A 26,736-nucleotide genomic window follows, 5' to 3' on the forward strand; every position below is an offset into this window, starting at 1 on the left:
TGACGCTTATCGGTCAGCGGCCACTAAGGGGAACCGACACCAACTAAGAGGAGGGGAACGGTACGGGGAGAAGAGAGAGAGAGAGAGAGAGAGAGTGAGAGAGAGAGAAGGAGAAGATAGATTAGCCGATGAGGAAACAGGTGGAACAAGGAGAGACGACTAACTGTTGCCGCGACTGAGCTTGCCGCGCGGTTTCCCAACGAGGCACAGGTACGAGAGGGAAAAATGCCAGCGTGGCGAGAAGAAACAACGGCGAACTAACGTGAACGGACCGCGGGGAAGGAATGACGCGACGCTCGAGACCAGCCTCGGACCAGAGATGCACCGGGAAATGCGCCTGCGAGCTGACAGTCGAGCGGGCCGGGCTAAACTCCGCCTAGGTGGCACCACCTCATGGACGCTATACCGCATTGTTCGGATTGTCGAAGGTATGTTGGTGGTGGAGGATTTTTTCAGTGTTTCTGAGCTGGCGATATTGTTTTCTTTTTTTTTTTTTTTTTGTTTTCGTTGGGAGTGGTTTTAGATATCTTGGGTTAAGACTAGGATTAAATGCTAGGGTCTGCTGTGACCCACGATTTCATCACGTTAAAGATGCGCATAAGTTTACCCGGTCGAATGCATTTTCGTAATGGGCTGCTTTTTATTTTTGTTCGAAGTGCTGTTAGATCTGCATTTTGTATTGCGAAGATTAATTTACTTGACTTTGGATAGCTACGCTAGGATCCTCCGTGACCCATGGTTTAACCTTGACAGAGATGCGCGTAAACCTATCTGGAAAAATGCAATTTTTAAATAGGTTGCTGCTTTTTTTTTATTGGGAGTATTGGTAGATAGTATTTTGTACTGTGAAGATTAATTTAATTTGCGTAATGCAATCTCCTATGCATTCAAAATATTTTCAGATAGTATCATGTATTAGGAAGATTACTTTTATGGACTTGAACGACACTACCATGGGTCCACAGTGACCCATGTTTTGATTCCCCCGGAGACGCACACGCATTCCTCCGACCGAATGCATTGTTGTTGCACGCTGCTATCTCCTGTGCATTTCTCCTGTGATTAGGTAGTCCAATAAAAAAAAAAGAATTGTTAAGTGCATGTTGCGACGAACGCAGACAATTTTTATTCAGCGGAAAAGGCTCGCAACTCCATCATAAAAGAGGCAAGGAGAATTCATACTAAATTTTCTGTCCCGTGTAAGAATATAATGAAATGCCGAGTCACTTTAAGGAACTCTCCGAGCAGTATCGAAGATTGCAAACGCTTTTCATCGATCCGCTCGCAATGACAATAACGAAGGTGGACAGCTTGTGCACTCGGCGCAGGAAATTCTAATAACGGGCAGCATAAACTGAACCGTGCTCTCCTCCAGCTCGTGTCCAACAAAAAACATATTTAATCACAGAGGCCGTACAAGCTATGGCATCATTCTCGTTTGCTTTCTCGTCACTTGTTTTTTCTTTTTTTTTTCTAGCGACAGGCACAGGAATTTCTTTCGGTCACTTCATTAACGAGTTTCTTTTCGCTTTCTCGAAAAAACAGATACACCAAACATTATATATGTACACACAGAGTTCGTAGCCATGAAACACGAAGGAAAACAGAGTACAAGGGTCACGGGAAACGAGCAATATTCACAACATTCGATTTTTAATCGTTCCGGAGCACCTATAAAGCAAGATTTACGAGCTTTTCGATCCAGACAATTGCCACGACGTTGCTGAATTAAATTACCGAGCGAACGGGTTTGAAAAGAGGATTTATCGATCAGGTGCAATAAAGTTCGCCGAATAGAGCGTACAGGCTGTTTCAATGAAACTGTGCAGTCTATTTCGTTGCATTCTCCTATGTCCGTTCAATGATCAACATTCATTATTCATCGGATACATAAAGCGAACGATATAAAAAATGTAAATTTATAGAACGTCGACAAAAAGTTATATGTAATAACTTTACGCATTGTCAATGGGACATTTCAATTTATAAAGTCATGGTAGTGCTGACACATTTTGTAAATTGCCCATTAATTTTTCCCCCTATTGTGTACCTTGCAATCTGCGAAATCTACACGAGAGGATTACAAGTTTTCAATGCTGCTGTTTTTTCGTTTTACTAAACAAATTGCTCTGATTTCACCCAATTTTTGCGGTAACTGGGACAGGGTTTAACGAGTTGAAAAAATGGTCGAATTACTTGTACAGGATGTCGAATAAATGAGAAACGTATTTAGGATGAATTCGCAAGGCATCTGTGCGCGGTTAGCAACTCTATCTTGATCAGACTCATTGACTTCGCATCAGCGCCCACTGCATCTTATGCAAACGTGCCCTCGGGACTGCGTTTCAAAAATTGGATCACATTCCCAGGCACTGCTGGGAAAAAATGAGTAAGAACTTTAACGCCATCGTTTCATCGTCTTTTTTCAGACGCGGCCCCCCATTACAGTGCAGTCTTAATGAGCAGTAAAACTGCTTGGGCAGTTACGCTTCCACCCTGTGTACCGGGTGTTCTGATTTAATGAAATATTAAATATAATATTCTATCATTTTTTTTATATTTGTTTCAAGCAATGTCGAGTTCGTCGTTTCATTCGATATTTTAAGAAGAAGGGGACACAGTTTTTGCTCATTTCTCAGCGCGGGAAAAATTTTCAAAGGAAAAAGAGCTGAAGCATGTGATAGTAGATTCTTCAAGTTTTAAAATGAGTCTACGTAGATCGACGTACGAGCTTTGTAACAAAGTTACAACATGTTAAACATTGACAATATTTACAATTCAGGATTTAGTAACTGTTTAATGTTGACAAAAATGTTGACATGAAAGAAATCATACAAAAGAGGAGGCTTCAATCTTTACACCAGTAGTGATCTGAGCAGGAAAAAAAAATTTGTTATGTTCGGTAGAGCTGTTCGAATTTTCCGCTTTACTTTAGAATACAAAAATTTTTAAGGTGAAGGTGTCATTAAAAAATCCTACACAGAAAAATAACTTGAAAATAGAGACTCTCAGCTTTCATATGACTCCAGGTTCGTTGTTTAAATATCGTCAATTGTTTGCAAATAGCTCATTTTGACTACAGAAACCAGTTTTAATGAGTGATTTAATGAGTAATTTAATGAGCGATTCCTGAGGAAGTCCAGCGTCGCAATTTTGTGTATTAGGGTAGTTTATGGTTGTCAAGGTGCGATCAGATCACGTGGAGCCACCTTTTATCCACTCCTGGGGCGATCGGCCCGACGAGCGTACCTGCATTCGCGAATTGGGTTAATAACCAAGGTTAGAACTTTTTATATTTAGTTCCGCACGCCTTCGGAGACAACAACGAGTATTGGCAAATACAGCCAGAGGCCGCAAGGCCCTGTTTCTTCAACGTCTCCGATTCGCAAGCTTGTCCCTGGGCGGATTTTCCCGATTTCGCAGGGTGACGCGCGAACAGTGACTCTGTTCGCTGAGAAATTACTTGGGAACTCGCCAACTAGTCCCGGAACGTGATGCACCAAAAAATACACTAATGCGGAAGGAAACAGCACGGTCCACTCTATCGCGCGGGTTTATTAAAATTGTTGCGCGTTTGGACGTATTTTAGCAAAGTGGAACGCTAATTTAATCTTCCTCGCAAGGTGTAAACACGTTTGTCAAGTGTCGCGTTTCGATCTGACGTCTTTGTGCATCGATTGCACTGTAAGTGTACAAATTTGCATCAGAATCTACTGACCAGTAATTCTGTAAGCAACCGAAGGATTCCATTGTATATTAATCGCGAGAATCATTTGGCAAAAATGTCAGTTCGAGTAGCCAGAAGCTTCGAAAAAATCAATGTAAAATATGGAAAAAAATGCGTTATTCAAAGACAAGTACGCAATAATCTCCTCTTAATTCTGCAATAAAAATGTTTATAGTCGACCGTTTATTCGACACTGGTTAAATAAAATCATAAAAACCACGAGCAATTGCAGCGCCACGCTAGCACGCATAATGGTGGTGTTGCACGCATTTCTGTTCGTCAGTTTTCAAAAAAATTATTCGAAGGACGAAGCAATTGTACTCCTGTTCCAACGCGTTCGAAGTAATATAATAATTATAAAAATGGTTTAACCGTGTTTCGCGGAACACGCGCATGAAATCTCAAGCGTTCATTTGCATTTCGCCTTCGCGCAAAAAGACCAAGTACATGCATGCCTACGTTTCGGTTTTTCTGGACGTTTAAAGTGTACACATATTTTTCAGTGTGTTCTCTTAATTACGAACGGTTCACGATTCTTACAAAGTGCCGTTGTGCTTCGCGGAATGAACACGTGACATATTGCGCATTCGTTTGCATGACAGTTCGCGGAATACCGAGTGCATTTCGCTGTCTCTAAAACGGTTCGAGCTTAGCCTCCTTTTTAATCGCGTTGGCATTTAATTACGAACTGGTTAAATTTTTCATTTCCGTTCAATGAATCTTCCGTTTATTCGGTAGTTGTGATAGCTAGATGAGCTTCCATTTCGTTTACTATTAAGATTGTAAAATAATACAATAATAGGCTATTTATGTATTCACAAATGCAACTGTGGGCTATTTATGTACTTCTGAATGGAATTTACCTCAACTTTACCTCAAGAAACGTCATTGCTTCTTGCATCTGTAATCCTAAACGATACTGATTACTGAGACTTTAATTAGTAACAAGAAGTCTCTACATTGTTTATAAACAAAAGCGGCAATGGGAATTGCGGGCTAGACCGAGCAAACAAAGCAGACTCTGTCTAAGTACACGCGTTTTCAATAACGAGTTTTCAAACTCGATTTTCTCGAAAATGAAGTCACCCTGTATAACTTGAAATTCTTAATCGCTTGGTTACAACTTTTGAACTGGTGATCTCCTAGGATTGAAACTTGGATTTTCGTCATTTTCTCGCCTAAATCTACAGGTTTACATTTAAAAAAGTTGAAAATTTCTGGTTTCCTGAGGTAAAGTTTAACCATTTCTTTGGGCACTACAATTTTGAAATCACTACACCCCCGTTATTTTCATAAAGTAATGTAAAACGGCCGCTTTCAGTATTCTATAGAGCAAGTGCCTAAATTTAGTAATCAAAATTTACCGAAAGTATTTTGAAACCCTTTAGACGTTTTCATTGTTTAATTGTTAGAGTATAGATTGCTCTAATCTAATACTACGTTACAAGTGAAAGTATCGAGGAATGGAATTAGTGTGCAGTCCACTTGTGTGCAAGTGGATAAGGGTGGCAGGCAGGCCCGTTTTTACCTCGCTCATTAATGTAAACACCACGTTGTTTCCCGGCGAAATTTATGTCTCTAATTGTTTTCGGAGCGGCGTTGGAGGGACGAAAGTTCCGGGGGTGGTTTCACCCAAGAAATTTCAGTCGGCGTGTACGGGAGACTGTTTCGGTGTTGTGAGCCAAGTCACGAATGTCAACCAGCGGCACTCTGTATTAACAAAGTTACCACCATCTTAACGTTCGCTGCGGAAACAGTCTAACATTCTAAAATTCTTTCAATGGATTTGCTATTTTGATAATAATTATTTTATAAATACACCAAATCCCTACACATGTCCCTACGACCAAATGCATCATAAATTTTAATGGCACCAGTCATTTGCGTTCTGTACTAAATAAATAGTTTTTCCGAACCAAGACCAAAATAATTCATAAACGTCAACTCAAAAGGAGAAACCGCAATCTACTAAAATGTATAAAAAAGAACGGAAAGATGAACAGACACGAAAAACTGAATTGCGTTCACGAAAAATTTTCTGACTATCCCAGGCTTTCAAAAAATCTAAAAAAATTCTGGGAAACATATCGAAGACCCTACTGTAATATATGATGAATGAAAAAATTCAAGAAGGAAATACCAAGTGTTCAGCTAATAAATTTAGCGTTTATAAAATCTGGAAAAAACGGTGGTCTTCGAAGGAGACTGAAGTGGGCGGGTTAGATCGGTGTCTTGAATCGAGAACAAAGAAGAGAACCTATTTATGGTCTCAATGGGGCGGAGACAATGGTGTGAGCGCGCAAAGTCCCATCGATTAATTTGTCATTGAGCGTTCCAGGGTTTAATGGGCGGTTGTTTCGCATTATACGGTTTACCCTTGCCGTTTTCGAAGGCCGGCTATTGTTGAGCTCTCTCTTTCTTCTCTCTCTCTCTCTCTCTCTCTCTCTCTCTCTCTCTCGCTTGTTCCCAGCGTTATGTAGGGCGCGGAGTGAACCGAATCGAGCAGAAAAATTATGCGACAGCATAGTCGGACGGCTCCAGATTCTATCAAGGTCCCGCGCAACGTCAGAACAGCCTCGCAAGTTCTCCGGGTACAAGTTCGCCTAAACGCGCCCCCTCGCCCCATCTCATCGAGAAACGGGGATCTTTCAATGGCCGATACGGTTTGCGTCAGATTTTTATAGCGCGGCGACCTTGGAACGTCGAACTTTCTTCTGCTGGCATGCTCCTGAACCCGTTTCACATACGCGTGTGCAGCGTGCAGCCTGCAACTGACCTTTTTGCGACGCCAGTGTGCATTATAATCGATTGTATCATCGGAATGAAAAATGCTACTTGTTTGTGACACTCGTTTCTGCCGAATTTATATTCCTCGAATTGGTATAATTTCGGCAATAATTAACGAGTCTGGTAGTCTTGCTCTTTGTATAAATTTCTAAATTGATCGTGTTGTGTTAGCGTACTGATTGCACCACGCAATTAACAGTAGTGTGCCAGTGCACTTGGATTTCGAAATGAATTGTTCTGTTAATGCATCGAACGTACGATTGCGAGGGATGCAAGAAAATGGAAATAGCAACTGCAAATTTGAGTTCCAGTGCATTTTTCATTAAACGAATTGTGTATTTCTATTTTTGTTGATTTGATAGTGAACATGTTAGTTAACTGTATCTATCAATTTTTATTTTGTACAAAAATCTGCAGACTATGTGTATATCTTGGAGTTGTAGTATCAATTTAAAGTGAAGAAAAGAAAAATTTTGGAGTAATTTTAGGAGTTGTGTATCTTGCATAAAATTGTAAGGAAAAATTAGCTACCCCTTAGCTTCCTCTAATTTTTCAAATACGATGAAAACATTTAAAATATTCGAGAGACCTCGACTGTGAAGATCGAATAAGCAATAAATATATAATTAAGATAAAAAAAAACTGATTAATCAGAATCGGGAAAGCTAAGTATGTAGGAAGGGCAGCAAGTGAAAAAGTGGTTGCACCTTGACACAATGTAATCTAATATCCTGCAACATTGCAACTACATTCATCGCTTATAATACTATGCATGAATGCCTAGCGAGAACTTGGAACATGCTTTTTGCTTCCAGTTCCCCTTGATTCGCGACAAGAATTTCCATGTCATCGTCGATGATCGCTCTATTAATACCGATAGGATCGATTAGTCTGTCATTAATTCTGTTTTTCGTCAGCTGCAGATTATCTTCAGGATATTAACCCTTGGACACTTGCGAGTTCTAGTCCTATGCCAGTCATTTTTGACCCTCGCCGATATTTCAATAGCTCGAAACTGGCTTTCGTCGTATTTCGGACGAAGAAAGAGAAGAGGTGATAGCGATTTTCTTATTTCGAAATAAACAGCGTCGTCTTATATCGGAATAAAATTGTACATATTGACGGAGGGTTAATAGCGACATCATTTTGCACGGCATCGTGCATACACTCGATCGAAGATACAGATTTTGACAGAAATTTCAAGCAAATTGTTCAAAGTATTTTTTCAAATTATGGTTTGTAAATGTAATACTATCACGGAAAAGAAATCAATTTTTTACCTTGTTTTTTCTCTCCGCAACTCGTTACAGTGTGCAATATTTCAAACGAACGTCACGCCTGACACGAATTCCACTTTTTCGTTCTGAAATTCGTAACCGCTAATAATATTGCGCACGTCCTCTGTACCAAAACCAGTTTGAGCCTCGACTCGTATAATTTCGATACTTATAGTTACCCGCAACTTTTTCGCTGCATTTTCTTTGTCAATTTCGTTTCACTTGCCTGATCGGGAGATAACTATGGTAACCTTAAAGTGCGTTAAAAAGTATAAACAAATTTATGCGAGTGGAAAACTCTGGAATATGAAATGGAGGACGAAGGATAATGTACGAATAAATTTATCATCAGCGTCATTCAAGACATCAACGACACGTGTTCCTGACGATTAAAACCAGTACGCCTTAATGTACAGGGTGTTTCAGTATATACGAGAGATTCTATATGAAAAACAGAATATAAAATGTAGAATATTATTTTTCTTTACGAGACTTCGTTCTCGAGAAAATTGACCTTAAAGATTTCAGTAGATACGGTCAGCCATGATCAGACCGAGCCTATTTTCAAGCTCGCGTTTCTCGAGAACAAAGCCTCGTGTGAACAAATGTTATTGTACGTTTTCAACGGAGATTTTTGAGGAGAATTTCCCCGTATTCAATTCTACCATAAAATAGTGACTACTTTTGAAACTCACTTTCCCCGAAAACAAAGCCACGCACGAAAAATTTCATTCCACTTTTTCCTTTTGCACTTTTTGCAATAATTTAACTTTCATTAAAACGGTCCTATTTCGCTGATAAGCATTAAATTTAAACCCCATACACCACTTTTAATGGTCTAGAAGAAATACTAAGTATGTAATTTGAACAAATAATAAAAAATTATTTCATTGTATGTTCCACTTGATACCATGCAACTGGAAGTGCAAATATTTTTTTATACAGTTAGTAATTTCCGAGCAATTTAAAGTCGTAGCTTCAGGAGGCTCGCCCTGTATAATTATCGATTGAAACGCGTGGGTGAATTGATAGCTAGGATATCCGGTTAAGGAGATTTTTCGAACTGGGACAGTCGAAATAGAGAAAGTTTGGCGGGGAGATACGACACTGCTGAAAGTGACTAACTTTACCCACCTTTCCTCCTTGGAATAATGGAGCCATTTCAAATAGTTCTTCCCAAACGAATTTTCTCGCATCTAAATCGAACTCTTCGCAGTCAAAGCCCGGGCTATGCCCGGCGATGCTTGCTGATACGCATCGATGTAAAATTATAAATAAAAAAGAATGTTTAATATACCGTGTTTTTAAGACGGGAGTTAATGGGGTTAGGAATCTGTATGGGGCTAGGAAAAATTATTTTGTACTTCTTAGTCCGTCTTAATTTATTTTCTGCTTTTTAGTCTTGTGTGTGTCGTCATCCATTTCTGAACCATGTTTAAAGTTTCAAGTCTCTAGTTCATTGGGAAGTTAGTTTAAAATCAATTGCAAAATATTTTCCGAACAGACAAACAGACAGACAAGAAAGCGAGTTAATAAAAATGTGGTAAAATATAGATAATCGTGTAACTGAAATCCTAGAATAACATTTATTGGCGTTTTAGGTAATGCCTAATTGGACCTGGGTTGCCTGTTAAGAAAAAAAAAAAAAATAATTTAGACAAAAGGAAGACACGCGTCTTCGACTAACACGACCGGAAATAGTTAAACTAAAAATCGTAGAAACGCGAGTGAGATGACATAGTTCAGTTCACTGTAAATCGATACAGTTCTTTCTCGGCATTGCGAAATAATTAGATTCATTCATTCATGCAATACAAACCTGCTCGATGAAGAATTGCTGACGTCCGAAAGGTGAGCGCAAGCATAAAATTTAAAATCTTGTTCGAAGAATCGTTTCTTAACAAATCGACGATCGTCATTCTCAAATGATCGACACAATTCGCTGTCCATGTTTAAAAATTAATTAATTTGGAGTGAAATAAATATTTCTTTCGACTGATGACGGTAACAAATTTTAATTAACAAAATAATTAATTCGCAAAACAACACTCTGTTAGAATGTGTAGGGTCAAACAGGATCCTATGTTGAAAGAGTCAATTCTGCGTTGGGGAGTGCCAGAATGTTAACACGAGACACATGTCGTGTTGAACTTGATCCTATCCCTACTTCTCGGCTGACAGATGCGTCAAGTTGCGTTGCGTCGCGCCGCGAGAGACAGGGTTCCCGGATTTCCAGTTAATCACGCAATCACGGTAAATTACTGGTCGCCGGTCACATCCGTTTTCGTGGACGCAGAGGTTCCTGCACCTGCGCACGCTTGAAAGTTCGCAGTTCGCGGGTCGAGCGTCCTTCGGATTGGCGAAGGCCTCTCGATCTCAAACGTGCCGCCTTTTATTGCGCGTAATTCGTGCCTCGGGTCGACAGGTTCAAATCTCGTGCCTTTGTTGCTATTCTTCTTCCCAGCCGCGAATCCGCTGCCGGAAGCTGCGGCCGATCCGCGAAACTGCAGCTTCCGCGACACTTTGAACTCCTGTAACTTCGCGAAGAAAAACGTTACAGTGTTCTGTCTTTGCTCATTTCGAAGCGTGAAGTATCTACTTTCTCGACCTTGAAACTTGCCTTTTTCCGAAAACCTTTTTTCTTATAGCAAAAACAGGTAAATCGCGTGAGAAACTTGCTTTCCTATATCCGAAATTTTGTAAGTTTCAACAGCTGTGCGAAGTTCAACAAATTTTTTTTCGTATTTGTTTTAGTGCGACCCTGTAGGGAGCACGTTTCCCCTTTACAATGATTCTTTACTACGATTTTACAGTGATTTAAACATAAATATGCTGCGGGCTGTGTAACGAATTTTGTTCCTCCGTTTCTAACGTTCGTTGGAATTGCGCAAGAAATTTAAAAAGCCGCACGATCACTCTGCTAAAAGTATTAAACGTCTAGTAATCTCGGCAAACATCGTAAATTAATAGCGCAAAGGAAGGTGGGCTAGCTCTATCCTCGCGTCGCACCATAGTGGTTGCTCAATCGAAGACCGTGCGTAGTCAAATTCCGTTTTTTTCATCTCCATTTGCATTTCGTTACACGCGCAGCGACGAGTGAAAGGAAAGGATCAAGTGCACTTCCCAGCAAAGAAGATTTGCGACTTAAACGCAGCGCCAAGGATGCAATTGTTCGCACGTTGACTGCCGAGTGAAAACATCCCGAAATTCCCACCAGAATCCAAATAATTTAATTGGTGGAAACAAAATGCAGTTTCTTAGAGTTACCCCAAAAATCCCAACAATTTACTTTGCCAAATTGAAATGCAGTATTTTGCATATTCTTGATCAACACGTTGACTGTCGAGTCACAACTTTCGAAAATTCTCAGAAAATTAAAATAATTTAGTTAATGAAATTTATCATACTGATTGACCCTTGAACCCTTCAGTACCTTAATAGTTTATATGGAATTTAATTCAGTCGAACGTAACACAATAAAAATTAATTTATGACACTTAGTTAAGTAATAACGTTAAACAACCAACATGCTGGTGTTAATTGATCGACCGTGTCGCTTCGTATGTCGGCGGCAAGAATTGGTGCGTTTACTCGATCTAGTATGCATCTATTCATGACCGTTAGCATTAATGACAGGGTACAAAACACTACGCAAAAAGTTGCGGTGCGAAAAAAAAGCAGCGTCATGTTTACTAATCGAAACTGACGTTGATTGCGGATTAAATGCTAATTGAGGTTAACCATGGAAAAAGAATATCAAATATAGAGCGCTCTTTTTCACTCGACTTTTTATTAAATATCTTCCTGATCACTTTATAGCACGTGTGTTGAAGTAACTTTCCTGAAAGTTTCAGTGAAACATTAACGCATTATAATATTTTTTTGAAATGTCGTCCAACTTTTTATCACATATCTTTACAACCAGTTTATAGCGCATATCATGAAGTAATTTGCCTAAAAGCTTCCTTAAAAAATACCAACATTTGTGAACACTGTAGCCGATGATGTGCAGATCGTAAAAAGCGCAGAGAAAACGAAAAAAGTTGCATCTAATTAGTGAATGCTCTGAAACAAAAAATAAGACCGGTTTCTTATAACCCAGTAACTTCACTTAACCGTGGCTGTTCCACAGGGACATGGTTTTTTTACAAAGTAATGACATTCTGCAAAAAAATAGTGCTTACTCGTTTTTTTACAATAGGGTAAAACTATACAATACGCCCCGGTTGACAAAACATCTCACCATTGTATTACGCATATAAGTAAGGATACGCCGTTGCAAACTACACGTTCGAACCTATCTCAGTCGCCCACAGACGCTGCTAAGATATATGCGTAATTATTACATTTCATCAAAAAATATTCAAAACTTTCGAATTTCGGCTTCTGAACAATTTGCGGTGAGTACCAAACAAATTCACCTTTTTAAGTCACTATCTCTTGTATGATAAATTAACGTATATGTTTCAAAAGTAGACAAAACTAACCTCTTTAAATCGATGTTACCCACGCCTCTTGTCAATGATTTATTGCCAAATTTACGCCGAGGCGTTTTGTATCCAAGAATCTACAAAACGCCCCAATCGTTATTGGATAATACGCCCCACTTTCAAAATCATACTGTTTATGTATTATGTCGCATTTTTTTCTTAATTGTTAATAGAAATGCCGCGTAAATATGTAAGAACTACATTAAGGCCATCATGGTCTGAGAAAGATCTCAATGAGGCAATGAAAAAGGTAAAAACCAAACAAATGGGAGTTAACAAAGCTTCTAGAGTGTTCAATATACCTTTAAGGACTCTAAGAAGGAATATTAGTACAGGAAAATCTAAAGTTCCTTTAGGTCGTTCAACAGTTCTTAGCAAAGACCATGACACAGCGAACAGAACACTGTGTTCTTTAGAACATACTAAAGATTTAGCCAAGAATAAACATCCTGAAAAAAAAACCAAAGACAAAAAGAAGTAAGAATAGAACATCTTCTTCTGGAAGTAGCAATGAGATAGAAGTGAATAAGGATACTTCAGAAGAAGAAATTTCCGATGAAGACACTAATAAGTGCGTAGAGTGTACTGAATACTATTATTGCACTAAATCAACAGAAGACTGGATACAATGTACATCATGTTTAGCTTGGTTACATGAGTTCTGTACAATGTACAATCCTTTTTGCAATCGTTGTGGTCGAAAAGCCAAAAGAGCAGTCCTTAATAAGATATAATATAATTTCATTAGATATTACTCTATTTTTGTTCGTAACTATAATATTCGTTGCTTTTGTTTAAACTTTTATAATACTTTATTAAGCATAATATACCTAAAGTAGTGAATAATTTATGTGGAGGCGTATTGTCACATGGATGGGACATTTTACCCGTCTACTGTGTGACAATATGCCCCACGTGTTCTGCTACTTTTTATTACGTTTTGTTCGTAATGAAGGAATAGTTGTGAAGAGAAATGAACAATTTATGTGATTTGACAGATAAAATAAAAAATTACTGAAAAATATTTTTTTTATTGATTTTTTTTAAATGGGGCGTATTGTATAGTTTTGTATTGTATAGGTTCTCCGTAAACGCACCTGTACACATTCAATAGTCGTAGGCTTTTGGAATTATGTTCAGCATTAAATGAGTGATCACTCTCACAAACTCGAGCTCTGCAAATTCATGCAACTCGGCCAAATCGGATTTTGAGGAATTTTTCGGGATGGTGGTTCGACAATCCGCATGTTAAACCGCTGACGCGCGTTCGAGACTTTAGACAGATGGGCGAAGGACGCAGACAATTTCGAGGGGTAATGGATTAGGCGTGCAAAACCATGGAGAACATGGAACAGCACTAGGTCCGAGCAACCGGCTTGGAAGCGGTCAGTCGCGCACAATCTTCGGACAACGCGCGGTTTGCGAAACGTGTAGCAGAGAATTCGCGTGGAATCGCGCGAGGCAAATGAATTGCGCACACGTCCGAGGATTTCTACGAAAAACCAGAAAATATTCCATCCTCCACGGAATCCCCTGTCTTCTGATTCATCGACCAAAATCTTTTCCTTGTCTCCGCGATCCTTCTACAACATCTTTTCTCAGACCCCAAGGACGCTTTCTAGGTTCCAAAATTCTCCTCTAGGCTTCACAATATTTTCTTAGGTTCCAAAATTCTTTCCTAGGTTCTAAAATTCATTCGTCGGCTACAAAATTGTAGTGGTAAATCGTAAAACCGTTTCTCAGTGGTTTCGCAACGCTGTCTCAGCTGTAAAATCTATTTTAGAGTTCTAGCTCGTCTCGCGGAGAAATCGCGGGGATGCAATCAGTTGTGCGCGTCCGCGACGCGTCTCGTCGATTAGGCGAATATACGCCGCATTAGGCACCGGGACAAAGGGACGCGAGGTATTGCTGGTCGTTCGACGATCGCCGAACTCGGTACGTATCGTTCGTCACGCGACCGTCGACGTGTAATACTGATCGGCCGTAATGCATGGGCTCTCGCGACCTGCTAACGACGAAGTTACCTGTTACCTGAAAGAGCGTTCTCTCTAGTCTCGAATCGAACACAAGGAGGTTCGTTGACACCGGACGGCAACAAGTGGACTACGGACGCCGGTCAACGGATTAGTGGACTATTAGCTTCTCACCTCGGATTAATCGCCGCTGCATCTATCATGCTCCGATCATTGCGCAACTAGAAGAATTCCCGCCTTTTCCCCCAACCCTACTTTCACAGCTGCGCGAAGTTTCGACATTGTCTTCGGAGCATTCGAGGGAATTGACTGTGAATGACTTGGCGTTTGTGAAAGTCATTATTGGAGTACTTGAGTCTTGTGGCATTAGGTGATTGGCCAAATGTTTCGATTAATAAACGTTACTGTGAGCGTGACATTTGTTCTCCATTTGTACCGAGTTTTCCGTTTGCGCTCATTCAGGTGGTTCGTTGTGTGGATGCTCACACGAAAGATAAATGATGCCCCCAGGATTATGGAGTGTAGTAATATTTATTGAAAAATTACCGTTGCGCTTACGGTTTCCTTATCCCCTGATTTCGAAGAACATTTCCCTGTCACTGCGTCGGTCGACAAATATCATCTAATATGGTTTCTCATAAAAATTCGTGACTGAACTTCTCCTTTTGGGACCAAAAATTTTGCACTTTTTTAAATGCAATTCGGTAGATTTTGACAGGGAAAATCCAGAAACGCATGTTTTAAAGCGAGGAGTTCACTCAAGAATCATACCCCAATGTGTTGCAAAGAGTATTTTGGCTCTGCATGATTTAGTTTTCTCGTAAGAAATAAATAAGAATGTAGATTTCCTCACGATCCTTCGGAGACATGAAAAATGGAGGTGGCTCGAATGTGGCAACAAGTTCGAAGAGAATCCGAAAACGCTCTCGGTGACGTAACGCGTCGGGAGAAGAAGAATGCGAAGAAGATTCGTTTTTGAACAGAGGAGAAATAAGCGGGTCTAGGTCGTGCATCGGAACGAATCACACACGGTCCCGGAATAATTATAGACGGGAATATTTTCATATATTGGAAAGCGACCCGTCGACGGCGATCGCAAGCGTCCGTGCGTGAAACGCGACGCACGCGACCGTGCTTTCCCCCGTGTCCGCCGTGTAAATAACACGTGTACGCGTGTGTACGTATTCCGACAAAAGCCTGTAATCATCTCTTCCGATATTTATCGTAGATTCTCGCCGGCAGATCAAGGGATCGATAAAGGAATGCGGCTCTCGATCGAGACGTACACGCGGAACAGGGAACTAATGAATCGTTTGTTGGAATATTAATGAACCGCTCGAGGGAAATTGATGGATCATTGCGCAATCGCGATCTAGGAACTCGATGATCTTGACTTTCTTTATACACACACACACACACACACAATGCATGTACAATTATAATAGCTATCAATTCTTTACGACAGGTGACTGGGGAGATTGTTGCAAATTGTGCGGAGATGTTTGCACGAGACTGAGGTGTGACTTATAATGTACGGGGAAAAACATTGTAACAGAATGTTGACGAGTAGACTGCATTTTATGACTGAAATTATCAGAATACGTTAACGTTAACGAGCCATCGCCTTAAAACGTCTGCTTATGTTTGAATGACGGTCGTCGCATGTGTTTTGAAGCAGTGTTTTCAACTTGCAGCGAATAATGAGAGCGGTAAATATATATATAATCAGTGAGTTAATCGGATGGTGCAAAATAATTAAAATGTTTAGAAGAAATAACCTCGAGACAACGTTCAAGGACAGTTTCGAAATTAACGTTTAAGTGCACTTAATTGTTTGCGAACTAAAAGGCGCTACAAGTTAGCCGTTAACTGTGGACACTTACGAAGACGTAACAACAAAGTGATAATGGAAATTTTGCTACAATTAAAGCGAATATTCGCGTGACACAACGAGGTGAAAGAATTATTCCTTCCAGAAAATGCACGAACTTGTTCAGTCTGTGCGAATTGCATTTTATCCGACTCTAATTGATTTTTTCCAAAGATTCTTCACTTAAAATTATGGTGGCGATTATATACCGTTTGCTTTTTTGACCGTATCCCCAAGACACGGAGAAGCAAATTAGTTCGAGGAAAAATCGTGGAAAATTTTGCGACACCCGGTAAGCATTCCACTTCTAATCTATTTTTGATCTAATTCTAATGCACCTCTCTGACGTATAATGCAAGCCCCCAGAGGGAAAAACGGCTAAATGCATATAATAGTACGTTACAAGCTGATTTCAGCAGAATTAATTTCGTTCCAGAATTCTGTCGGTTTCATCATAGTCCACGTTGCGAAAAAGTTATTTAATATTAAATTAAATCACAGGGGGATTCCAAGTATCTTTTATAATGATGTCTTAAAGCATTTGCGAGGCAGGAAGGGTTAAAAGGAGAACACAAAAATGCTACACCTGTCAGGACCACCTGCCATCTTTTATTCTTGATTAATGAAATCAAATATTAATTCTTCGTACGAAATTTTTGGATATTATTCCAGTTACTTCTTATTTAATTATTGTGCTGTTACTGGCATCTGAATGTACGGGTCTTTGGTTCATAAAGCACTCTTTTGCCAAGTATTTGTTGCAAAGAAAAATTGAGAATTGTCATGAAGAAAATTTAGCAAATCCGTGCTGCAAATCGAGTACACTTAATTACGACTAAACAGTTTCTTCTGGCTTTTTCTGTCCATCTGACATGATTTATTGTTGCAATTATGACTTGTTGTGTATCAATCGTACATACTGTTACTCGTAAATATTTCATTGATAATGATTGCAATGTTGCGATCTATTTTCCCTCGAAAACCCACCCTGTTTCTCGTTCCAAGAAAAATGGACCTACTCGAAGGAAAGATGATCTTGTAACGTCAAAGTGTCACGTGGAACTGCAGCGGGATCTGAGTTGACGCGAACGAACACGGTCGCAGCATGGTGAAAATGCAAAACCGTAGCCGATGCAACGGTAGAACGATTATGCTCGCGGAAACGCGAACGATCTAGTATACAGAGGCGGCGCAGTTCCCATATACATGAGACAGTGCAAATTATAATTATACGTTCAAGGACTGTTCCCTCGTTTTGTCATCGTGCATACGGTTTGTTTGTTCAGTCGCGGCTAATCGGCGGCGACCAATTATCGCGGATCCTAGCTGTAAACGAGCTGGCGTCGTTAAATCTGATCCTGGAAGTATCGATGATTGTAATAGGCACTGCGGATGTTTGTGTTCGTTTCGAAGAACTTACAAAAGTTTGTTCTGCAGGCTCGACGCATTTCAGAAACGCACAAACTTGAATCCTGAAGTCTGGACTTAGACAAATAATCATTTCTCGAAAATAGTCAAAATTGTATGTGTAAATTTTAGGAACTTTTTGAAACTCTTATGAACGCACGAACAGAGCAGAAAGTCTACTGAGATCATTAATAAAATAAGGTTTCAATGATGTTGGATGATTGATCTCTTTTCGTGTGTCCTATTAGAAACTTGAAGCTTCAAGTCAGAAGTTAGGTGACAAACTGCGCGTGTAATGAGATAGAGATGAGAAAGAAATTCAATGTGATCGACAATAAAGTCCCTCTCGTATACCTCAGAGGAAACTTGAAGTTCGAAGTTAGGCGAACCCTTTTTTCCACGAGAAGTTGGTCACTCGATCAGCTTCGAAGTTAAAGTTTAGACTTTAGACGGTACCTGAAAGGTTAAAGCGAAGTATAATCTTCCAGTGACGCTGATTTAATTGTTAACATAGTTGTCCAGGGACACTACCACAGTGATCGAACAGTCAATCCAATCTCTGTTGTCTCGACGAGCTGTCAATAGCAGAAGACAAAGGTGAGTTATTCCTTACCACTCCACCACCGCACCGGTTGCCCTATTCTCTTCGTCCTATTCCATTTTAACAGACGTTACCGCATAAACGACATCACCAGAGTTCGTCGATCGCGATGCTTCGAATAATGCATATGTGAGAGGCTGGAATGGCTCGTGTCAGAAATGGATGAATTTATCAGTGACACTGCAAGATCTACTGGTGCGTAATTGGACGGTCGAACACTCGTCGCAAGTGCCCGACGATGAGCAGGTACTTGGTAAGTCGTAAGAGTTAAGTGGTAATCGTCGGTCAATATTGTACATCCACAGATCGAGGGTCGAGTGTAATCGACTATTGTCGACGACATACGACACTGGTTTTTCTTACCTCCGGCTAGGAGAATCGCGGAACGTGCTCGACAATTTGAACCAATGGTGAACCACTTTTCTTCCACGAATCAGAGTCGATTCCTCGCCTTGAAACTTCGATTTTTGGCATTTTCTCGTCGCGATATACAGGGTTATATCGTAAAAAGTGAACAATTTCTGTGTTGCCATGGTGAAGTTTAACCGTTTCTTCTATTTTGCATTCGATCTTCACATTTTTATGATAATCGATTGCAGCCTCTCTTCATGTACTTTTCCAGAATGTCGTAATTTGCGAATCTACAGGTTCGTACACGCGAAGCTATGTCCACACTGAATTAACATCGTTTTTATTGCCTCTAAAAGTGCTGTGTTGTCAACAAATATTTGGTCGATATATCTTCAGTGTGAACATAGCTTAAGCACTACTTTAATTAACTAAAAAAAGAATATACAGGGTCATCCGTTTTTAAACGGCCAAACGTCAACCAGCTATAGAGGACCCCAAATGAAACAACTTTCACCCCTAACACTTTTTTTGATTCGGTCTTGATTTTTAGATAATTGCAAAAACCCGCCATTTTTTGCGTTCACTTAAGATTAAATATATTAGGACTGCAATTATGTATCTTGATGATTTTTCCTTTGTTTGGTTTAAAATAAATAGGGGCATCTTTTTTGTATGACCATTGGATCTTGGTTTTTTTGACATGGGGCACGCCGTGGAGACTGAATGAAATAACTTCGAATCAAAAAAAGTGTTAGGGGTGAAAGTTGTTCCATTTGGGGTCCTCTATAGCTGGTTGACGTTCGGCCGTTTAAAAACGGATGAGCCTGTATATCAACTATCTGTTAAAAAAAAAAGAGCGACTACCTACCCTATAGATCGAGAGAGTATCCTTAACGAGGATAACGAAAAACAACGCAAGCATAACGTCAAATGAACCGTGGATTTTACGGTAGCCGGAAGATTTCAGCTCTTCCCTTAAAATACGAACGACCAAAGTTCAACCCGAGCAAAAAGCTGCTATCACGCAGTTAAATCGAATTTCGCCGATCATTTCGATGAATGACAAACCATTTGTACTGTTCGCGACGTCATCGCTCACCTGGAAGGGATATAAGACTACGTCAGCAGAGCTTTGTGTTGTCAGACCGTGGAGGATATAGTTCGTGGCTCTGGGTTAAGGGAAGTGTGTGTGATAGAGAGAGGAAGACAGCGAAAGAACGAGAAGAGGAGAGAGAGAGAGAGAGAGAGAGAGATAGTTGGTGAACGAAAGAGAGAGGGAGAGGAAGAAAAAGGGAACCTTGCCGCCAGCGTCCATCAGTGGTGCGTGTCCAGAGACGGACTCGGACTCTCTGCTATCACTTCGGCAGTAGTTTTCTCGCAGTGAGGATCGCGCAGCGATTAATCCTTCCTCGGATCGAGCGGGCGCAAGGCATCTCTCTCAAAAGGAGATACAACAATTGGTAGCCGGACGAGTCAAGTCAGTCGACGCTTCCTTCCGCTCGATCGATCGATTTTTCCGAACCGGTCGCCAGCGGTTACTTCTCGGAGCAACCCCGAGCTTCGGAAGAACCGTGCGCCTCGATCATCGATCAATCGGTGGATCTGTGGATACTATTCTATCGATCGAACAGCCATTTCCTCAGGTGAGTGAACACTGCGAGGTTATGCCAACGGTCTTTCGAAAGCATTAGGTTTACCACGATCGGAGGTCAGAGGTGTTCAGAAGTAGATCTTTCTCCGGTGTATTTATACTGTTTATAGTGCGTATAATTAGACTGCAGATTTGTATGCACAGGCATTATTGTGAGTTTAGATTTTGAAAATGGTTTCATTTTTACTTGAAGCGATCTGCAACATATATCGATGAGTACAATTTGACTGAACTTGATTATTATTTCCATATTTTTAATTTACTGCTTCCCTACGTGAATCTTATGTTTAATTTTCAGTATTGACAGAAGGATCGATACTAAACCTACCGAGCACCAGACTACGCTGTCTTGTGAAAATGATTCAGCAAAAACACCCTGGTTCGCACAGTAACCACGTTTAACATTCTCGAATTTCGTGACAGCCACTCAACGATGCTTGTCAGGTCTATGTTATTATTAAAAACAAAATTCGTATACTAAACGGGACCGGAGTATTAACTGGGAAATATTGATCCTGGAGGATTTCAGTGACATGCGAAAAATCGCTGGTTCCAACGTGGTTCAAAAAATGGCTTATGCGAGTTAGAAGCTCGTTCTCGATCTTCTTTTCGTCTCCTTCGTGAATTTGACCGTGGATCGGTGAATTGAGGGAAAATAGGTTATTATTCACGGTTCCGTGGTCGAGGAATACGCTGCTGGCGAGTCTAACGATTTCAGAGGATGATTCGAGGCATAGATTCGTAGCGTAGGTGATGACGATCATTGGTGGGCGTTGGGGAGGTTTGGAGGGTCGTTAGAATCTCGATTGTTTCGGTGATTTGTTTCAATAGTGGATTGTTTCGTGTGAAGGAAATTAGGTAATGTCTATCGAAGTGATGCGCTAGACAATTTGTCAAACCGGAAGAAATTGATATTGCAGGATTTTATATGGGCACAAGTTTGAAAATTACAATGAATTGATTTTGATTTTGCAGCAGCAAAAACTATTAGGACTTCGTAATAACCCTCACTGTACAAAATTTGAGACACACAAAATTTGTAGAGAGAGAAGAATGGTAGTCGCTACTAAATAAAATTAATTTTCCAACATTTTTGTGAATGGTAATGCAGGTGTTAAAGTATTAAGAAGAAAACAAAAAATTCTTGAGCATTAATGACAAGTAGAATCGCCTTCCTTGATCGACAGAGTAAAATTAAAAAACTGACCTATGCAAATTTTGTCAATGCAAAAATTAGCCCAAAAATGCGTTCAGTAGAAACTTGAGACAGGCAGTTGTGGATTTAGTCGGGTTGGGAAACAAACAGTGATCTTATCGAATTCATGATCGCCCGGTGAGTCTATTGTCGATTGTCAGAGCAACAAGGAACATAGGTGTGTCGGAATAGGTTGATCAACCTGTGTCAAGCGTATTCGAGACGTTGCAAAATAACGAGGGATCAAGTGCAGAAAGGAAATGCGAAACCATTGTGCTTAATAAACAGATCGGTGAGGCTGGTAATAAACTCGCAGGTGAAGCGAATGACCGGAATAAGAATGACTCTGTCCGGCAATTATTCCGCGGGGCGGAGGTCAATTTTCCATTTCGAATTCCTTCAGGGATGTTAGGAGCACGAATAATTATTTATTAATCCTCTTACGACAGTACAATAATTATGAAATGTCAATACATTTGGGAAGGGGACAACCGTGGAATTTAATACATTACATGAATAGGTATTTTATTCATTTCATGGGAAAATTGAAAACCTTGCTGAAAATAATGATTTAAATAAAAAGAAATTTTTAATGTACCACGTTTTTAAGACGGACTGAAAAGTATAAAAAAATTTTTCCTAGCCCCATACAGATAGTCTTGTAAATTTGTGACTGTGTATAAATAATAATAATTGATATATAAATAATTGTTGGATGCGAGAGTTACACAATTTTGCAAATCTGGACTCAACCAATTTTTGCACCAATTTAACTGGTTCAAATGGTTGAGAGAACAAATAAATTTTAACATAACTCCTGTTGCTCGCAATCGACGAATGTTTATTTCACATCAAAATCCATCATTTCGTCATTAAATAAGTAATAGTCGTTGACGTTGTTTTTCAGTTTGAATCGGAGGCTGAATTAATTAAAATTTCCAGGAGGATCGAAATAACCCAAATTGTTGGTTTCACAGTCATTATAAATCTAAAAATAATCCCGTGCGAATTTATTCAGAACGTCCGCCGACATGTGCGAAAAGCGCAGTTAAAAAATTGATGAAGATTGATTGAATTCGTTTGCATAATTCATGCGACACAATAAAATTAAATTCAGCGGAGCGGCATTGCGTTCTATGTGTACAATCTCCAGCGGATCAGGAAAAATTAAACGATACATTATTCATTAAATTTGTCGAACAATACTCTTTTCAATGGGTTTCGCATGGAATTGCTATACAACATTGTTGCATTGCATTGCCTTCGCGGGAAACCGCGTTCGTTTAATTATGCATTCGAATCAGTTTCCTCATTGCCAAATGTATTTATTGCGCACCGTTTCGGATCGTCGAAAGAGGAAAAGTGCACGTGCTGCAGAAGCTCGATGCACTTATCGTCGACGGAAAAGGAGCGGTCGTATAGAAATAGATCTAACGAGTCACGTGCTCGAATTCGCGGAGAAATAAACAAATAACCGGATAATCAATGGAAAAACAATCTAATTTGTAATTGTAATTTTCCGCGTTCATTAGCGCCACAACAATGTTTATCTGCAAAAGTACAATTCAATCGTTCGACAAGTTTTTTTTACCGTTCGTGCGACATAGAGAGGATCAAAGAATTAATCGGTGCAATGAATAATCTGGAGATCTTTGGGCAACCGGTTTTTTTTCTGTAAAGTTATATAGTTTAATATTATATTATAGATAAGGAAACATTTTCAAACAATAGTTAAAAAAGTATCCAAACTCCACCAATTTGATCGAATATTATCCACTTTGTTTCGAACACGTGATAAAATTGATTGCACAGTCTAATGAAAAATTTCGTTCACAATATTTCACAAACTCAAAGATTTAAAATAGACTTCAAAAGATGTGAGCACTCGTATAATAGAAATAAAGAACTAAAAAATTAAAAAGAACAAAAACACTACTGTTAACGCAAAACCTCTTAAAAAGATTAAGCTTCCAACCCAAGTATAAATTTATTAATTTTAAAAAACCAGTAGGTGATATTTTAGCACAGATTGAGGAGAAAGGTGTTTTGACGTGTCAAAGATATTTTGTCTTTTCTGCAAGCGGATAACAATTTGGCTGAAACAACTCCGTAACGATGCCCGGTAAACCGCGGCGAGCATGATGCAGTGGGTTCGCGGGTCAGTAAATTTATAGGGCCATAAACCCGCCAAAGTTTGATATACGGTCTCGTCACGAGGAAATGAGTCCCTCGGGCGGAAATTCTTCGCGCGGTCACAAATATTGACACTGTAGAAACATTAACGTATTCGCAGCAATTTTTGTCGTCATCGAATCATTATTAACGTGGAATGAGTGCGAGGCGCGTCAATTAGTCGTCCGAATTTGTAAACAACGAGAATCTCGATAAAAACTGATCACCGGTATTCATAACTTACTGAAAAACATAAACAACTCGTGACGCACTTTTGCGTTGATCTTATCGCGGTTTTGTTTCAATTACTATGCAGTTATCATCTTAGTTCTATTTTAAAGTGGCGATCAGTCGGTGAAGTTTATGATTTTTTTTTCATAGAAAATTATTGATGACTAATTATCGATGAGTGCAGATACATCCTTAACCCTCCGTATGATGCGGCGGAGTAATTCGTACTCTTATCCGAAATACGGCGAAAACCGGTCCCGAGCCATCGTCTTATATCGGAATAAAACTGTACTCGTGAAATATTGGTTAGGGTCCGAAATGACTCCGGCATAGACACTTTTCATTCATTCAAAAAATTTCAAATTTTTAAACTTGATCTCTCGATTTTCTGAAAAACAGTTTCCATGTTCCTTTTTCTCGGTAACCGATCGACCGATCGAGTTGCAATTTTTTCTGCTCTTACTACTAAGGGTAACACACGTTTCAGCCGAAGACTTTTTTGAAATTTCGCTTACGGTCAGATTGGCAGCATCATGTAGTTCGAAAGTTATAGTGCAAAGACCTCCACAAATTCATGGGATTGTGTAATGTTTTCCCTTCAGTATTTTAAAATTTCCTTCGGCTGAAACGCGCATCTAGTATTGCACTAGATGTTTCAAAAATTTGAAGTCGATATCTGGAGCGGATTCTGAGAAAAATGAACACGAAGTTAGTATCGAATCGTCCGATATGTCTGTTCAAGGAAAGTTCTGTACTTGGAAATAGTGAAACGGAAAAATATTTAAAAAGTTACCTTATTTTCTGAAGAGTACGTTCATTTAATTACCATTTAGGCACGTTCGTGTCCAACGCGTTAAAATCTTGATCGAAGATCCGCTTTCGATCGCTCGATCTCCATGGGAAAACGTTGCGACACCCGAAAGATCTCGAAACGGCGGCTCTTGGGAGTGAAACTCGTTTCGTCGCATCTCTCGAAGCAAACAAACTCGAGAGCTCGATCCCGTGTTTTCGAGATCATGCAAATAGAGGAAAAACGTCGACCAGTCCCACGATCGTCGAGGTAGCCATCGAGGTCGATACTTGGCTTACACGAAAGTATCGAAACGTACCTATCAATTACATCTGAAACGCTGATAGTGTAGAAATATTGCTGCAACGGCTGTCTATTCGCTGTTCGCATTACTGCGAGCCGTATGCAAATTTACAAAGAACCAGTTGCACTCGGAGCATTTACCACCATAAAAAAAAAATACACTATTGGTCACGGCAAGCGATAACTGTTACGCTAATGGACACTTTTATCGGCTACACGGAAATTGTATCTAATAGTAATTAGCTTGCATTAGCGTGTTCTGAATACCCTAGCAATGGAATCGAAGTTGCTTGAAATTTTGCTTCGGCGTTTACACGCCATTGTGTCGAAATTAATGAGTGCCATAAACGCGTGAAACCTGAAGATTAACCCTCGAACTGTTGCGAGTTTTAGGCCTATGCCTATTCTTTCGATATAAGGCGATGGCTCGGAACCGGCTATCGTCGTATATCGGATGAAGAAGAAGAAGAGGGGATAGCGACATTTTTATTTCGAATTAAAAAGTATCATCTTATATCGGAATAAAATTGTACGCACGAAATGTTGACGCAGACATTTTAATGAAACAAGAATTAATTTACTACGTCAAACATTCGAACAAGATTGAAAAAACATAAAAATTGTGTCAAATTTTGTTTCAACATTTCTGTGCCACTGTTTCGAAATTCAGGCGTTTATGAGTGCCATAAACGCGTAAAATCTGAAGTTTAATATCACTGGATAATTACTTTATCAAGCATTCGACCGAGTTTGAAAAAATATAAAAATTGTGTCAAATTTTGTTTTAACATTTATGCTATTTCAGACGTCGATCGATGCTCTGAACGCATAAAAATCAAGTTTACCAACAGACGTTGCAGGAAAACATTTTTAGCAGACACTCTAATCGAACAGAAATGAACCCACTTAATTACATAAACATGTAAATATTTCTCGATACATTTACCAAACTTTATTAGCATCACTGCTGATACCGCAGTCTGCAAATTGTCCGAACAGTAAAATCGGCATAATCGCGTGGCCCGTCAGTGGCGTAACACGATCCGAAGACATTTAGCGAAAAAATTCGCAGTGGCGGAGTAAATGCATAGTTCACGCTCGCATGGGCACAGCGATGCAATAAAACGCGAACGAAACTGAAAAGTATTTATAAATGTGAAACACCGGCAACTGTGTTTCCGGTATAATAAAAACACTAACTTCATTTAACGCTGGAACTACCAAGTGGAAAATGAAACTAATCTATATCGCTTTATAATAATGACAAGATTGCATCAGACTGAACAAGAACAAGAACAAGAACTTTGAGCAAGTGAAACAATTACTATTCTCGAGTATTAGATGTACAAATTAATTCGTGGTTCTCACAGTTAATCGATTTTAAAATTAGTAAATGAATGGAAAGTGATCCAGATTATTTTGGAGAGAAATTGCTTGTGAATAATGAACAAGTTCATGAATACGTGGCTACGAATTAATTTGTGCACCTAATAATATTACAAAAATTTTTATTAACCCTCGGTATGCTATACCGGAGTCATTCGTGACCCGTCGAAAGATAAGTGTAGTGGGTCAGAAATGACTCCGGCATAGAACTCGCACTGGAGATTGAGGGTTAAACATTTTGTCCTTCGGTTAATTCTCGCATTTAGCTCCTGGATGCATAATTTTCATGGCGAAAATAAACACGATTCGTCGAGAACTAAAATAATTCTCGTTCGAGAGGGATCAACAACTGGCAATAGTTGCCATGTTCCCGGGCACTGTTAAACAAAGTTTCCTATGATATCAACGTAGACGAAGGAAACGTGGAATTGTAAACCAGTCGCCGTGAGTAGGTGCATTCTTCACTCTCTTTCCATCCGACCACTATACAAACTTCGCCGACTCTGTGCAAACACGACGCGTGTC

The 26,736-nt window shown here is 39.7% G+C and overlaps 1 protein-coding gene across 2 annotated transcripts in view; it reads left to right on the plus strand.

Moving 5' to 3' along the window:
* Positions 1 to 273: 273 nt before the first annotated feature.
* Positions 274 to 26,736, plus strand: part of LOC143353228 (very long chain fatty acid elongase AAEL008004) — a 39,228-nt gene continuing 12,765 nt past the window's right edge. The window contains exon 1 of one of the 2 annotated variants that reach the window (XM_076786390.1): positions 274 to 428. In XM_076786390.1, the coding sequence (XP_076642505.1) occupies positions 394 to 428 (35 nt within the window). In that variant the 5' untranslated portion in view covers positions 274 to 393. Of the gene's footprint in view, positions 429 to 19,644; positions 20,127 to 26,736 lie in introns of those variants that run through there. The other variant, XM_076786391.1, reaches the window with a different exon arrangement.

Source organism: Halictus rubicundus, chromosome 4 (assembly GCF_050948215.1).
Source record: "Halictus rubicundus isolate RS-2024b chromosome 4, iyHalRubi1_principal, whole genome shotgun sequence".
NCBI lineage: Eukaryota > Metazoa > Arthropoda > Insecta > Hymenoptera > Halictidae > Halictus > Halictus rubicundus.